Source organism: Lissotriton helveticus, chromosome 3_1 (genome assembly GCF_964261635.1).
Source record: "Lissotriton helveticus chromosome 3_1, aLisHel1.1, whole genome shotgun sequence".
Classification (NCBI taxonomy): Eukaryota; Metazoa; Chordata; class Amphibia; order Caudata; family Salamandridae; genus Lissotriton; species Lissotriton helveticus.
Genome location: NC_136061.1, coordinates 1,035,440,214 through 1,035,457,211, shown reverse-complemented (window position 1 = coordinate 1,035,457,211; position 16,998 = coordinate 1,035,440,214). Strand labels below are relative to the sequence as shown.

At 40.4% G+C, this 16,998-nt stretch overlaps 1 protein-coding gene across 1 annotated transcript in view; it reads left to right on the top strand.

The window, feature by feature from the left end:
* Positions 1-16,998, top strand: part of METAP1D (methionyl aminopeptidase type 1D, mitochondrial) — a 953,302-nt gene that overhangs the window by 371,711 nt on the left and 564,593 nt on the right. The window contains exon 3 of the mRNA XM_078681565.1: positions 11,434-11,481. Coding sequence (XP_078537691.1) covers positions 11,434-11,481 — 48 coding nt within the window. The remainder of the gene's footprint in view (positions 1-11,433; positions 11,482-16,998) is intronic.

Sequence of the window (16,998 nt, the reverse complement as noted above, 5' to 3'; positions counted from 1 at the left end):
AGAAAATAATGAAATAATCCTGCTAAATCAGACAGGATTCCGAAAAACTCCGGCACGATATCCAACATCCTGGCAATCTCTTTGATAACGGACACAACAAAATTGAGGAAAACCCAGTTGCATGTCTGTTTCATCAACTTCAGCGCCGCATTTGACAACGTGGAGTGGTCGAAACTGTGGACTAAGCTAGCCAGATGGGGCATCCCAAACACCCTTCTATCAATGACAATGCTTTTACATACCGATACCTGGGTACAGGTCAAATTAGGATCAGGGTCTCATCTCTCAAGAAAAGTTAAAGCAACGAAAGGACTTAAACAGGTCTGCGTGCTGGCCCCTATCTTATTTAACTTATTCATGGCAGACTCAACACGACACTTAACACCTGTAACGCACACCTGCCCAGACTAGGGTGCACCTCATTGCCAATCTACTATACGCTGACAACGTAGTCCTACTTAGCCATACAGTAGTTGGCTTGCAACATCTTAATGGTCTGCAGGTCTACGTAGAAGAAAATAGCCTGTCAATAAACTTAAATAAAACCAGGACCATGACAATTAACAGCAAACGAAAAAAGAGCTACCTATGGCACCTGGGCGGCAAACACATTGAACCAGCGGAAACTTATAAGTATCTGGGTGTCTACTTAGATAAAGAAGGATCATTTACCCACCAACAAGGGATCAAAAGGAAAGGGATGATCCTTGCCTTAATTATGAAAGGTCTATCAGCCAAACTACTGGGCCCTACGCTGAGCCCTCTTTTAGTGGCAGCACGGGCTAAAATCCTACATACAATCACATATGGTAGTGAAGCACTGCACGGGAGAGATACCAATCTTCTGGACAAGACGCTTCTAAAAGCATACAGAACTATGTTCAGCCTCCCGAATTATACCTCCCCGGCGCAACACAGACTGGAGTTTGGCCTGATAAAGCAAACCGGTTCCAGATATGGAGTATACATCAACTGTTGGAATAAAATCAGAATATCAAACCCTAACTCATTAAACCACCTGCTGTGGCAAGATCTCCAACAGAGGGAGAATTTGCCCGCAAGACTGTACCTTCAGGAGGCACTGGCAAACACAGGCTTATCGCCCTTATGGGATACACAGTGTCACCATTCAATTCTAAAAAAATTAGTGTGGAAGTCGTTGAAAAAACAGTCACTGGTGGAGGACAAAGCTGCTTTTTCTGCCAGAGCACATGCTTGGATGACTTTGAATTCGTACAAGACCCTAGCCCCGCAACAATACTTTAACCTGGGCTACTCAAAAGCACTGAAATTAAAATTCCTAAAGCTACGACTCTGAGTGATACCATGCACGCAGCATCTTCCACCATAGAAAAGGGTGCAGACTTTCACAGTATGCAGTCTGTGTAAAAACGGCCACGGGGACATCATCCATACCATTTCTTCTTGCACGGAGATGCTTCAAGAAAGGAGGCAACTGCTAAAAAAAACTTTAATCAAAGGAGGTTTCGGACAAGGAGGCAGGAAGTTTTGGCCTGCTTCGACCCAACATCACCACAATGGAATACTAGAGTAGTTAGATTTCTCGAAGCGGCCAGGGCAAAAATGCCAAACTGACACTAAAGTTTTTTGGGCAAAGGAGTCTTTGGACTATTATTTTCACAGGGGGAGCATCAATGGATGCATGCGACTGGGTCACTTACATAGGTTGCTCCTGCATGTCTAAATCTGTACTTTTTTTAACTTGTAAGCAACAGAAGTGTATCATATTTGTATTATGAGGACATTTTATTACTGTGGTGGAATATTTTATATATGGTTTTATTTTTTGCATGTATTGCAATGGTTTTAAGTAACTCTGCTAAATAAACAAACGGAACTGAACTGAACAGCAATCACACTCACAACTCTTAGAACAAAGTGGGCGGAGGACGCAGATACAGAACTCCCCGACAAAGCTTGTGCGAGCATGCTTGAACATCCCAAGAGGGTATCCCGTAATGTTAAACTGAAATTTATTCAAACAATGATCCTACATAGATCCTACTTAACCCCAAAGAGAGTACACCGTATGTTCCCGGAGGCCCAACACTGCTGCCCCAGATGCAAGGGAGATGAGGCGGATTTTATTTATATGCTGTGGGCCTGCCAGCGTATACAAGATTATTGGTACGGGGTTCGCCATTCCCTGGAAGAGGCTACACACATAACAGTCCAGGACAGTATCCTAGAGTGCCTCATGGGTCTCCGTAGGCACACTAAAGCCCAGAAAGTACAACAGCGATTCCTGGACCTTGCTCTTATACTAGCCATGAGGGCCATCACTATGAGATGGAAATCCCCTAGATGTCCGTTATTGTCTATTTGGCAGGAAGATATGGTACTATGGGGCAGTACTGAAAGCGCAGCACTTAGAAGAGAAGAGGCAAGATGGTTGCAGAAACAGCCTTTCTCCATGGAACGGGACATCATGTTAGAAGACTTTAAACAGCTAGATCTAATACCTACACAAGGCAATCCCACGCAATAATCCAATGTCACACCTTACAAATAAGGGGCTAGACCTTTACAGTCGCCAGACTTCATACCAATGAATGCAAGCAGAGTATGGCCAGTACTGGTATATTAATAGCCCTAATAGGCAACTATACGTATCTGAAACGGCAGACCAGGAGGGTGGGGGGTGGGGTAGGGAAAAATGTTCTATGTTACAGTTAGATTAAATATAAACTTGCTTGGTATTACCAAACTCGATGCCATATTGTCTAACATGTATACAGACGGTCCCTTTCTGTCCGCAAGAGCGGACATCAGACAAACCACATATGTAACTGAAATGTATAAGATGACAGAAAATGTATTATGCATAAGTTGGAAAATCAACAAAAGATAAAATGCCAGAAGCATCAATAACGTCACTATATTATGCAGCCATGGTTCTCAATAAAATATGTTTTAAAAAAGTCCTTAGATCTTAGGCCAGGAGCACAAGAGAAAGAGATCAAACTCCCCTTTCATGCCAAGAATGTGTTTGGTTCCTTCATAAAAAGAGGTCTTACAGCATTACAGGAGGGCTACAATTACAACTAAATTGCTGAGTGTCCTCCAAGCAGTACTATCTCCACTCCTCTAAAAGCAAGTGAGTAAGTACCTTCTAGTCTTTGAAGGAAAAAGGTTCCAGGAGCCCTGCTACAGAATCCTCATTCTCTGCGCACCAGCAGTCAAAAAGAGGTAGGCACTTCAGAGAGAACAAAAAACCTGCTCCATTGATCTCAAGAGGCTGTTAATATGGATGTATGTCATCACAACGCATGCTTTTACTACGCATGCCTTTACAACGCAGGTTTTACAACGCAAGTCGTTACAACGACTTGCGTTGGGGGGTGCTGGATAGTGGAATAGTTTAATTTACTATTCCAACTCCAGTCCCCGTGGATAGTAGGGAAGGTTTTGGATAGTAAATTAAACTATTCCTTATCCTACAGCGTACTCCAGCGCAAGTCGTTGTAATGACTTGCGTTGTAAATCCTGCGTTGTAATGGTAGTGCGTCGTAAAAGTTGTGTTGTGATGGATGTTTCCCGTTAATATACCCAGCCATGTTGTTGATTTAGAGATGACAGGAGATGGAACATTTGTAAGTAACTGCATTCATCCCACACGGCCTTCATGTTTGTCAACATGAAGTTGGTTTCCAGACGAGACAGGTATAGTTGCAGGAAATCCCGCTGATTTCTGGAAATTATCCCTGCATTCAGTCACAGATTAAACACATAATTTTGGGACATTAGCGCTTGGACTTAATTCTCAGCGCCACATCTTCCTGTTATTTTAATTGTATATGCTCGGCCCTGAGTCCCACCCTGTTTAACCTGTATGTCTCCCCGGTGGCCACCATTGTTGAAGGCTATGGAATCCAACTAGTGTCATACGCCGATGACACACAACTGGCCATCTCACTGTCATGGGCACCGGACGTTGCGGCGGTCAGCTTCAGTGCCTGCATGCAGGAGCTTGCATCCTGGATGTCTGACAACTGCCTGAGGCTGAATGGGTCCAAAACTGAGGTGCTCGTGGTAGGGGGTGGTCCGAGTGTGTGGTCATCGGCATGGTGGCCGGCTTGCCTGGGCTCTACCCCAGTGCCTTGTCAACAGGCAAAAAATCTTGGGGTTATGTTTGACTCTGCCCTTACATTTGCTCCCCAGGTAGACCGGGTAACCGGGATGTGCTTTGGTATACTCAAGAGTCTACGAAAGATCCTGGATCTACTTCCGGTCGGTGCCAGACAGACTCTTGTGCACGCCTTGGTTACATCAAGATTGGATTATTCCAATCTCCTCTATCTGGGAATAACAGCAAAAAGCCTCCACCACCTCCAGGTACTACAAAATGCAACAGCCCGGCTGGTGCTAAGGCTCCCAAGAAGAACTGCTTCTAGAGCTGTTCTAAAAACCCTCCATTGGCTTCCGGTAAGGGAGAGGATAACTTTTAAAGCACTATGCGTATGTCATCGTATCATCAATGGCAAAGCACCTAATCCCCTACTATCCCTCATCACTCCCTATAGCCCTGGACGCAGGCTTAGATCCTCTGACACCGGGTTACTCGCTGTCCCCAAAATTCATAAAACCCGAATGGGTGGCAGATCCTTCAGGCTACTGGCGGCGAAGAGCTGGAACACGCTTCCGAGGGAGCTACGTCTTGAACCCTCCGAAGTAAAATTCCGCAGAGCTCTAAAAACACATCTTTTTCGCTCAGCTCTGATATAGCCTCCCCGTCGTGTCTCTTCACTCTCTCTCCTAACGCGGGGACACGCCGGTGTGCGTAATGCCATGTGCTTTATAAAACTCCAAAATAAATAAAAAATAAATAAATTTCAAGTATGAACACAATGTCACTCTGTATTACGTTTAATTCATGAAAACGTTTATGAAAATGAATGTGATCTATTTTCAAAGAACGACAACCAGTGTACATGTATGCACTACATTTTTAATAGAACATCTTAAAGTTCTTTAGTGAAAATTGTACCCGAGCCAACTCTTTCTGAAGGTTCGACATCTGTTGAAACCAGAAGTGTAAGACTGCGTAGACTTCCGGTGTATTTAAATGATTTCTTATGTTAGTATTATTTTTTAAGTGTTAAGTCTCGCTTTGAGTTAGTATGTATTTTTCATCATTTTTCTTTTATTTGAAAGGGGGAAGATTACTTTTTATTTATTTATTTAAATAATTTTTATTGGTATAACAGTAAAGTACCAAAGTTAGCAGAAAAACATAAGATGGAACAGTAGAGTGATAAAACGTATTTCATCAAAAGATATTATAGCAAGGAACAATCTGATACAGAGATAATGAAAACAAGGGGTAAAGAAACCATCTCATGAATGAGAAAATGAGTAAGAATAGTTATGGGTACATATTAAAACAGGTGGTAATGGAATAACAATTTTAAAAGTAAGGAGTAAGAAGAAAGAAAAATGTGGAGAAGAGAGAAGAAAACAAGAAAAGAAAAGGAGAGAAGAGAAGAGGGAAAGGGGGAAGAATGAGACAAGTAATTAATGTATGGAAGGGTTGGAAGATGGGAAAGTAGTAAAGGGAATCCAAAGTAAGTCAGACTTGATTTTCTGAGATAACGTTGATGATGAGACAGTAGGGATTCTATGTTCATTGCAAATAAGGTTCCACCACATTAACGTACACATTTTAGAATTATCTTTCCAACAAGTTAAAATAACTTTAAATACAAGTGAAATGAAAAGGTCAAACAGTTTCAACTTTGGTGAGGAGTCCAAAAGATCATCGGACATGGACCCAAGAAATACATTTTGAATTGAAAGGGGATATTACAATTAAATATCTTAGAGGATATAGACCAAGTGGATTTCCAAAATTTAAGAACATTGGGACAGTAATATATTAAATGTAATAATGAGCCATCCGAGGAGAGACAAGACCAACAAAGGCGAGAATAAGAGAGATTATTCTTATGAATATGAACCGGAGTGCAAACCGCTCTGTTGTAGAGAAAAAACAAAGATTGAGTGATGTTAGCAGCTTTGGAGGTAGTGAAAATCTTATGCCATAGTTTATTCCATCAGTTAGTGGAAAGGGATATAGAGAGGTCTTGTTCCCAAGCTAATTCTATAGTGGATTTTGGTCTATCAGATATGGGAGTAGACAAAAGCTTATATATAACAGAAGCTTTGGGAGTGGAGTTGGGTAGAATTGTGGTCAAAGGGGTCAAGGAAGTAAATGGAGTGGTATCATCAGAAAAATGTTTGGATGACAAGAATGGCCGTAGGGCATTGGATATTTGTGAGTATTGGGGAAAGTAGGATAGCGGTAAATTGTAACGTTCTTGTAATGCAGTGAAGGGAATGACAGAGTTATGGGATACTAATTGATGGACATAAAAAATACCCTTTTCTTTCCAATGTTTGAAGTAGAATGATTTGTGTCGAAATGTTATGAATTTATTATACCAAATGGAAGAGACAAGAAATGCTTGCTGAAAGGTAGCACCATCTGTAAACAGTGAATGTATCAAATGTTGGGAGTATTTTAAAATGGGGTATTGAGAAATGAAGGGACAATTGGACATAGAGCTGATGTCGGAAAAGGAAAATTCATGTAGTAAGGAGCGCTCAAAAGCCATCCATCTGGGCAGTGGTGAATCATGATCCTGCTTATTAAAAGCATTGAATTGTCTAAGTAAAAAAGCGGTATGATATAATTTAAAATTAGGAAATCGTATACCTTCAGTTTTTGGTTTAATTAATTTAGATAAGGCAATACGAGGTGGTTTATTATTCCACAAGAATTTAATACAAAGAGAATCAAGTTGTTTAAAATAGTAATTGGGAATTTTAAATGGTAACATAGAAAGTAAAAAAGAATGAGGGGAACAATCATAATTTTGATGTTATCCAATCTACCCCACCAAGATAGAAAAAGAGGAGACCAGGAATTAAATGAATTTTGAATCTTAAGTTTTAGTGCATTAAAATTGTGTGAAAGAGTGTGAGGGATATTAGAGGAAAACCATACCCCCAGGTATTTAATTTTAGAGGGACACCACTTGAAATTGGTGTCAGAAAACATGTATTGATAACAGGTGGAGTTTAAAGGTTAGACCTCAGTTTTGAAAACATTTAGTTTATTGCCAGAAACTTTAGAGTATAAATCTATTTCTTGTAAAAAAAGGAGGCAGAGAGGTAGGAGGGTTAGAGAGATAGACCAGGATATCATCTGCATATGCAGACAATTTGATTTAGTTGGATTTATGTTGAAAACCAGTTATTAAGGGGTTATGACGAATGCGTTCAAGGAAAGGTTCAAGACATAGAAGAAATAAAAGAGGGGAAAGTGGACAACCTTGTCTAGTACCTCTATGTAAATTAAAATATGGAGACAAAAGACCATTGACCGAAACAGATGCCCGGAGTTCAAGATATAATAATTTAATAAGTAAAATAAATTTAGAACCAAAACCAAACCAATGAAGAGTTTTGAACATGAAAGGCCAATTTACACGATCAAATGCTTTTTCTGCATCAAGGGATAATGCATCTAGAGGATCAGGATACCTTTTCCCCAACGCAAGAACATTGGAAAACATCCTAGCGTTATCTGAGGTAAGTCTACCTCTAATAAAGGCAGATTGGTCAGGTTTGATTAGTTGGGGCATAACGTTATCCAATCTAGAAGCAAGAATTTTTGCAAACATTTTTCAATCATAATTGATTAATGATATTGGCCGATAATTTTTGCATAGGGTATGATCTTTATCTGGTTTGGGGATGATTATAATAAGAGCATCTAAAAAGGATCCCTCAGGTTTTGATTTAGATATGAAGGAATTAAAAAGTTCAAGTAGATAAGGAGCAAAAGTAGAGGAGAAAGAAGAAATTAGTTCAATGGAAAAACCGTCCGGGCCAGGGGCCCTGGCCCTCCTTAAAGATTTAATGGCATCAAGGATCTCCTGAAGAGATATATCTTTTTCAAGAAGAGACATAGCATCAGGCACAGACGTGGGAGAGGGAAGATCATCAAAAAAAGACTGAGTATCACATTCAGAGGGATGTGTATCATCCATATATAGCGAATGATAATAGGATTGGAAAGCATTAACAATATCAGAATCCGAATGAAGTAATGTATTAGTGATAGTGTTATGGAGAGGACCGATGGTTTTCTTTTCCGTTTTAATTTTTAAATAGTTGGCCAACATTATACCTGCTTTATTTTGACCCCTGTGATATTTGGATTTTACTTTAAGTATAATATTGCACGCATCAGCTGTAGCTAGTTTATTTAAATCTGACTTGCCTTTATAAGGTCTCGGAGGTGAGACGGAGAATTAGATGTGAAGAAAGAGTGTTCGAGAGATTTAATATGTTTAAGAACTGAGAGATATTGGGAGTTCAGTAATTTCTTTTTTTTTGGCCATGTATGTAATGGTGAAAGCTCTAAAGGATGCCTTAAAGGCGTCCCAATTGTTATGGATTGAAGTATCACTGGCTTTATTAAATAGAAAAAAATCATTTATGAAAGAGGTAGCCTCAGACATGTAGGATTGGTCAGACAAAAGTGAGTTGTTAAATCTCCACCGGGCATGTTTAGAGTTGGTATGGGATAAATCAAATGACGAGGAGACAGGGGCATGGTCAGAAATAAATATGGATCCAATTTCTGAAGATTGAACAGAGGGTAAAAGGGATTTTGAAACCAAAATATAATCAATACGTGACATAGTATGATGAACATTTGAGAAAAATGTAAATTCATATTTATCAGGATTGCAGGTTTTCCATACATCAAAAGGTGGACTAGAGGCAATAGCAGATTAAAATGATTTGTGAGACTTATCAGGTTTAAATTGGCATCTTAATTTTCTGTCGGAAAAAGGATCAAGCCAATTGTTAAAGTCTCCAGCAACGATAATATTGGGGTTGGTAATGGAAGATAATTTTAAGTTAATCATATTCCAAAAATCAGGGTCAGGTTTAACTGGTCCATATATGTTGAAGAGAAAGGGAGAAGATGTGTTGTAAATGTTTTAACTATGTATTCCTCTCTTGTGGCCCTTCCTTTGTGCCCTTCCCCATTGCTATTCTAGAACTTAGGTTAGTTCTTAGCTTGTTCCTTTGACCAGCAGCATTCCAGATCTGGCAGTTACCAGTCTGGTCAGCTGGAAGTTGTATGCTGTATTTGATTGCTCCAGGAATAAATCCACACTTACGATTTGAAGACGACGGTGTCCTGGTTCATTTATGTACCATGCAAACCTATTCTTAAATCTACTAAAAACAAAAAATGCTGTTTAGAATGAAAAAACGAAAAAGTGCGATCTCAAGGGGGCCGCTTTTTTTATTTATTTTTTACTTGTGGGGAGATGCTCTAGTTAAAGTTATTCTATGGTGTGTCCCACTGAGGGGTTAGAACCTACACAATGGTTCTGGCCCCCTAAGGTTGCTCTTGGTTCTCCCCCTGCACCTGTATGGCATTGGGTTGTATCAGGCTACCACGGAATTCTGAGATATCAGAGCCTAAATCTCTAGCCCAAGTCCTGTCTGAGTTAAGGAACTCTGAGGTAACTGATGCGATTAGGGCCAGTTCAGTCAAACCGAAGACCACGTACATGTTCTTGCTATAAAAAAGAAGCATGTGTTTTTACGTCTGGTCATCTGATTAGCGAGATGACAACAAGGTGGTATCAGCGGTTCTATAGACAGCCCTCAATTCTTGGGACATGCAAGTACATGTTACAAACATGAGGCCTCCTTTAAAAGAGTGCATTTACTGAAACTCTACAACAAAAATGTAGACATCCTGTACACCTCTTCTAGGTTCTGATGCCTCAATATGAATGAAGGTGGTAGAAGACATGCAAGCCAAGGATGGAGCTCCGCCATACGTCAGTGTTGATGCTGCTGAAAGCGATGCAGGACCCGTTGCCGATTTAGGGTGATCAGCTTGCCACAGTATTTGCCAGCTTCAACATCGAGCAACACCGCCATGTATTTCTCCTTGGTTGTGTGCAGAATGGTACACACGTATTCCCGACTTGTTAAGATAAAGCTCTCAGCATGTCAGAGATGCTTTTTGTGTGTTTTGGCACAGTATATTCCTAGTAACTAGGACTTACAAAGGGCGCAGGTAGAGCTGCTGCATTTCCACTGTGCCAAACATACATGCTGGAATTGCCGCCACTGAATTCCGATGAGGCGGCTCAGGCTTTTGGTGTTCGCAACCACCACTGGAGAGAAACACCCAGTGCCATGGTGGCTTTTCCACCTAGCCGTCTGTCTGTAATCTTTGAAAAAGACCAGTAGTGGAACTCAGCTTGTGCATTTTGATGTGTATCCATAAACCACTACTTCCTTTGTAGAAAAAAGGAAGAAGGTTTTTTTTTTACAATAAAAGCATTTTAATGTCTTACCATAATGTTTTTATCAAGTATTAAACAGGGGAAGTGATATATGTAGTCAATTAGCAAAGTTGCTGCCCGTCAAACTTTGACCTGGGTTCTAATTGTGGGTTTGGTACTTGTTATAAGCATTGTGTGGGTGTAGGCAAATCACTTTATTATGTATGCCTCTCATTGGTGTGAATATGGAGTTCCAAATCCGGTTCTATGACTTAGCAACAGTGGGAAATAAAAGTTGTTGTTATCTAATAAAGGGAGGGCTGGCTTTCCCTGTGTTCACATGTTTTGCCTGTGTCTCCAGACTGGAGCACGGACGCAAAATGGCGGATGTTGAACTTTACTCAATAAGACACCATATACCTTGGTCCTGAATGAGCAGCATCACAGAAGCTTCTGTCCAATAAAAGCTCCCAGCAAAGTGCTCCTTTACTTCAGATGCACTCTGCACCTCCCGCCCCCGCAACTCTCCCCCTGCCCCCCCAAAAAAACAAATCCGCACAAAGTAGTAGCCCAGGTAGTATTATGTATATGGAGGTCATGATAAGATATGCTTAAAATTATGTTTGTATTATTCTGCCTTCACTGTTCAGGTGCACTCAAAATCGATGTATGCTCGTGGATGGAGAAGGGTATATGCATTGCCATTGTTTAAAAACAATTCTCTGTATTGCTCTTTGTTAAAACAAATAAATAAGGATTTTTGAGAATATTGTATTTAGGCTGTCAAGTTTCTTTGGTTTCCATGGTTACACACCTAAGCACGCTGCCTTTTGAAATTTCAAACGTGGAACTCTTGAGTCACTTATAATTGTTTGTTTTGTTGTTTATTATAGTGGTAATTCTGTGTTTAGTTGAAATCTGTTACGGTTCACACCACAGGCTTTGGTTTATGTATATTTTACTTTGAATGACTGACAGTGATTGAACCTTTCCGATGGCGTGCTTGTTTTTTGTCACAAATGATGCACGTCGCTTGTCCTGGAAAAGTAAACAATTTCATTCTGTATCACTGTTTTATAAACAGGGGCTTTACATCTGAGACGAGAATCGTTTTGTAATTTCAGGAAAGAAGGTAAGACATATTTCAAAATAAAATTTTACAGTTGATTATTGCACAACAGCAGCTGGCCATGTGAATCAGACACATGTATAAGAAGAAAAATACGGCATGTGTGTTTATGGTGGAGTGCCTTGCAATGTGAATTGCTGCCGGGGACCAAATATTTACTATGGCAATAAATGTTGGTAGCATTGTGTGGAACACCCCCTGAATGCCTTTTATGTCTACTGCACAAAGATTCTTGGTGTGATCCCCTAGTCTACCCCAATGGTACTGCTTACAGTTTCATCACCAGGCATATGAGAATGGCAAAATCATTTAACTTTTTTGCAAGTTGTATATCTATCATAAATTGACAAGACTCATTGAATTAACAAATTGGTTCACCTTTACAAAGGAAACCACAGAGCCGTGCCGTACAAAGCATTACCCGGAGGACCTATCTGTAGCCCCTGGATATAGCCCTACACTCTGAGTCCTTGTTACATTGGGATCCCAACATATATCTTATGCTTCTCAGATTTCAAGTGAAATGCAACAGCCAACACGTGTTTCACCCCCTCTCGGCACGGCAGCCTGGGGCTTTCTCAAGGTTGTTGGAGTTAGCAGAATAAAAGTAAAACATCTATACGCAACAGTGGGGAAATAATCAAACAACATAAATATAAAGTTGGATGTGCAGAACAGAAACAATAAATAGCTGGTAGGCAACCATAGACGGCATGTAGCACATTGCACATTAGTACTGGCAGAGAAAGTTTCATGTTTATTTTATTTTATTTTATTTTGAGAGTTTTATAGAGCGCGAACATCAATGATACTAAAATAACCACAGTACACAAATGCATACACATTACATGAGTATTAATAATACAGTGTATCCAATATGTATACATATGGCAAATCGATATTAAGTTATAAGATGTGCAAGAAGAACATGGATACATGTGGAATCCAGTAGGGTGCACGTATACCATGGTTCACAGTAATATTGAGAAAGTTGTATGGAAAGAAAAGAGGGCAGAAGAAAGGGGGGGGGCAGGGAAAATATAAGAGGGAAGAACACATGTCAAGTAGTGTGCATATTACTGCAGCCTGTTTTATTCGTGATTAATCCCTTAATTATTAGTATGTAGGATGCTAAGTGCATTGAAAAAAGAGGGGTGGACTGGCCCCAAAAGCAGTCAGTGAGTAAGAGAGAAATAGCAAACTACCTTAGAAAGTAGATGCCCGGTAGTCTAGCGTGCCGTGCAATGGACATACTATGTTTAGTACCTCCCGTGAATATCCTTATGTAGGAAGCTATGTGCATAGATGGAGGGGTGGACTGGCCCTGAAAGCTGTCTGTGAGAAAGAGACAAACAACAAACAACCAGATGCCCGGTAGGCTAGCGTCCAGTCCAAAGGACATATTAGGCTTAGCACCTCCCGTGTACATATCCTTATGTAGGAAGCTATGTGCATAGAAGGAGGGGTGGACTGGCCCTGAAAGCTGTCTGTCTGTGAGTAAGAGACAAACAGCAAACAACCAGATGCCTGGTAGTCTAGCGTCCAGTCCAAAGGACATATTATGCTTAGCACCTCCTGTGAATATCCTTATGTAGGAAGCTCTCTGCATAGAAGGAGGGGTGGACTGGCCCTGAAAGCTGTCTGTGAGTAAGAGACAAACAACAAACAACCAGATGCCCGGTAGGCTAGCGTCCAGTCCAAAGGACATATTAGGCTTAGCACCTCTCGTGAATATCCTTATGTAGGAAGCTATGTGCATAGAAGGAGGGGTGGACTGGCCCTGAAAGCTGTCTGTGAGTAAGAGACAAACAACAAACAACCGGATGCCCGGTAGTCTATCGTCCAGTCCAAAGGACATATTATGCTTAGCACCTCCTGTGAATATTCCTATGTAGGAAGCTCTCTGCATAGAAGGAGGGGTGGACTGGCCCTGAAAGCTGTCTGTGAGTAAGAGACAAACAACCAGATGCCCGGTAGTCTTGCGTCCAGTCCAAAGGACATATTATGCTTAGCACTCCGTCAGATGGGAATCAAGCAGTAAGAGGTTTACCAGCAAAAAGAAGAAGAACTATGCAACATCAATGTTTTCGGGGAGACGTTGGGGGGTCACAAAAGTCGTAACCTAAATTATAGGGTATATTCCATAAGGATTGGTACGCTTAAATGAACTAATGTGTCCAAAAGCAATATAAACTTGACTCAGCAAGATACCTGCTTCTCTGCAGGTGAAGTATTACTTGTGGGCCCAGTAACGATCAATTCAAGTGCAGTCCCGATCGGTGAAATTCGTATTCCTAGTCAAGACCGCCCAGTGTTACTGAGGAGACTATCACAGGAATCAAACCCTAAATGTCACAGTATAATCTATAAATAAAGATACTTCTAAAAGAATAATTGGGAGTTTGCAAATAGTAGAAATGTGTGTCATCGAGGTACCTCTATCCCAGCGCATGGTCCCAGCAGAAATCAATTCAGCAATGGTCTAGGTCGGCAAAGTCCATACGGGAACAAGACCGCCAAAGGGTTTACTGAATTTTACTTCCAATTGGAAGTTGGGGACAAAATAAGACATTGAACTCCAAGTCCGAGCCCCAGCTGTCAGGTGCTGGAAAAACACTGCCGCCATGTTATGTGTAAAGTATGAGAAGGAAATAACAAAGCAACAAAATGGTTGAAAAGAGAAAGAAGCAAAGCAGGGAAATAAAAAGATGGCGAAAATCAATCAGGCTCTGCTGGGTGGTCAGAGCGCATATTTAGGATGCGAAAATATCATAGGTCTCATATTTATAGTGTGTGAAAAGGTGTTTTGCTGTAACAGGAATCCATAACAGCCATATCGGTAAAGGAATTCACTTGATAGGCTAGTGAGTGAAAAGTAATAGGAAGCAAAAGAAAAAATTTTAATGGCTCAAACACGGGTGCAAAGAACATGGTCCTGGGGAGCATCTCGGCCATCTTAGATATAGTAGACCATACAAAATAAGTAAAGAAGGTAGCGAAGTAGCTGTGGCGTGAATAATAGGTAGGTAAGGTTGGGTCATGAATTGCACAATTTAGGTATCGAATATGGAATTCCTAATCATAATCAAAGGTTTTAGGTGAAAGAATCATAAGGATATAAAAGATGTCTTCAAAGAGGCTGGACTATAGCAGTACATATATCTCTACAAAGGAGAAAGTACCATTTATTTAAAAAAAGCTAAATATATGAGAAGTAGCATGAGTTGGTCTAAGACAACAAGCCCATTACGAGAATATGATTGATAAACAGATCAACTCCTAGCTGTGAAAAAAGGATTGAGCAAAGTGTTAATTTGTACAAATTCACTACACATAATGGCAACAGGCAAGAATTGTCAATGAGAAAGGTTTAGTAATCATATAGCCAATAGTGCATCTCAGACGCTTTGTTAAGGCCACCAATCACTGTGCGATGTTTGATTATCAGTTTGCTTTCTCTTTGTCGTAGTTTAAGTTTGCGGTTGCTACTACATTTAGATTTGGGAATCAATTCAATTCCTGCAAATGAGAAATCATGTTCTCGTAATAAGCGTGTATTGTTTCTGTTATGCAAATCCAACTTCATATTTATGTTGTTTGTTTCTTTCACCACTGTTGTGTATTCATTACATGTTTTACTGTCATTCTACTAACTCCAACAGCCTTGAGAAAGCCCCAGGCCTGCGCACTGAGAGGGGGCAAAACACGTGTTAGCTGTACAGTTTCTCTTTAAACTTTTTCAATGTACGATCCTGCAACACTCATCTACTAAAATAAAGCAGTGTGTTTGAAATTTCAATTGGATCTACAATTTTCATGCAGCGTGTTACCAAGGATATCAATAAGCCCAATTTGATCTCTCAGCAGCTGCGGATCCAGCCCAAATCAGGATCTATTGTCGAAAGCTGGGTGTCAGCATACTTTTGCAATACCAAGTAGACCTAGTTATGATACTTTTCTCTACTTTACACATAATTTTCCATTGTTATTGCTTTATAGTGCTTTTTAGGTCGATGTACATGCTCATTGCCCAATGGATGTAGATGTAGGTGTTGTGTTGTGGCACATATTGGCTTATCGTGGCAGCATTGGATGTTAAAAACTCTTTCCATTGTGTTTTTGTTTGTTTCTATCTGGCAGATCAATGTGGGAGGTGCTACTGCGAGCATGGTGATAGTGTTGTGTTTAACGTTTTCTTTTAGAAGTTAATGTTTGTTGCTACCTGTGCTGTAGCCTTCCTTAATGTTTGGTGGGAAGTATTTGTAATTCTAATTTGACTTTAAGCATTTACAATGTCTAAACCTAGCAAGTTTGGAAGCAGAGCACTGAGTATGTTTACACCGAAAGAGTGTGATCGGAATCCGTGCTGTAAGTCAGTAGATAACATGATCAGAACTTGTGCAACCTTGTCCCCATCCGGGTGCCGCCTACTCCTATCCTTTTGCAACAAATGAGCAAAATAACTATTGAAACATCTGTCCAAGTTGTAGAGGTTAGCAGGATTTCACCTATTTCGTCTAGGCTTAAAGAGACTAATTTGAATAGGGATTCAGGTCCCAATTGATCCACAGTCTGACAAGTCCTAATTGGGTCATGGCTAATACTCTTACCATACTGACACCCTGAAGATACAAGGGTGGGACTTAGAATGGCTATAGGAACAAGACTGATCAGGCCTGCCCCATAGCACTGTCCTGGCTCACACCTCCGTTCAAGCTTATGCCTTATTTTATTTATCTTATAGACCCTTGCTCTTTTGTGGGTAAATTAGATGGTATCTAGAAACCTTTTAGGCCTGGCTTAAAGACAGCTTTAACTGTCTTCCCAGCCTCATTTTCCAAAAAATATCATGCAAAAAATATATACATTTTAGGGGCTTCCAATCAATACTCTTTCACCATTGGTCAGTTGACTTGTCACTCAAATTATACTCCCTCCCACCCTAATAGAAGGTATTTATCAACACACTAGCCTACTTGAGCCATTCAATGCTTTCACTTTGAGTGACTGCATTTTACCCTTGTATATATGCACATACACCTAATAAATAGCTCTCCAAAAGTAGAAATTGTTAGACATTAGCACTTCCCAATGACTGATAGTCCTATGTATGGTTAGGTTACATCAATTATTTTTATAACTCTTAAGACATTTATTGTAAATTCAAATGTTAATTTTTCACTATAAACCAGCTTTGGCATACTTATTTATCTGATAGAGACTTCTAGTTGGAGATTCCTTACTGTAGAATTAAACCAAAGTGTCAGACTGGACCCTAAAAACGTTTGTGAGCAGTTCCCTTTCACACCTGTAGGTGACGTAATTTGGCTCCGTGTGGCATCCTCCCGTCGGAAGCCATGTTTGCAGTGCCTATGTAGGTGCTTCCGCAGCGCACTGACGTCAGTTCTTTTCTTTCGCTGCCAGTTAAAGCATATGCAGATAGAGCTAATCCTAGTCAGTCTTTTGAGAGTTTTTATCAGGGTGTGGCGAATGTCATCTATGAAGGCCGGCTTCAAGCAC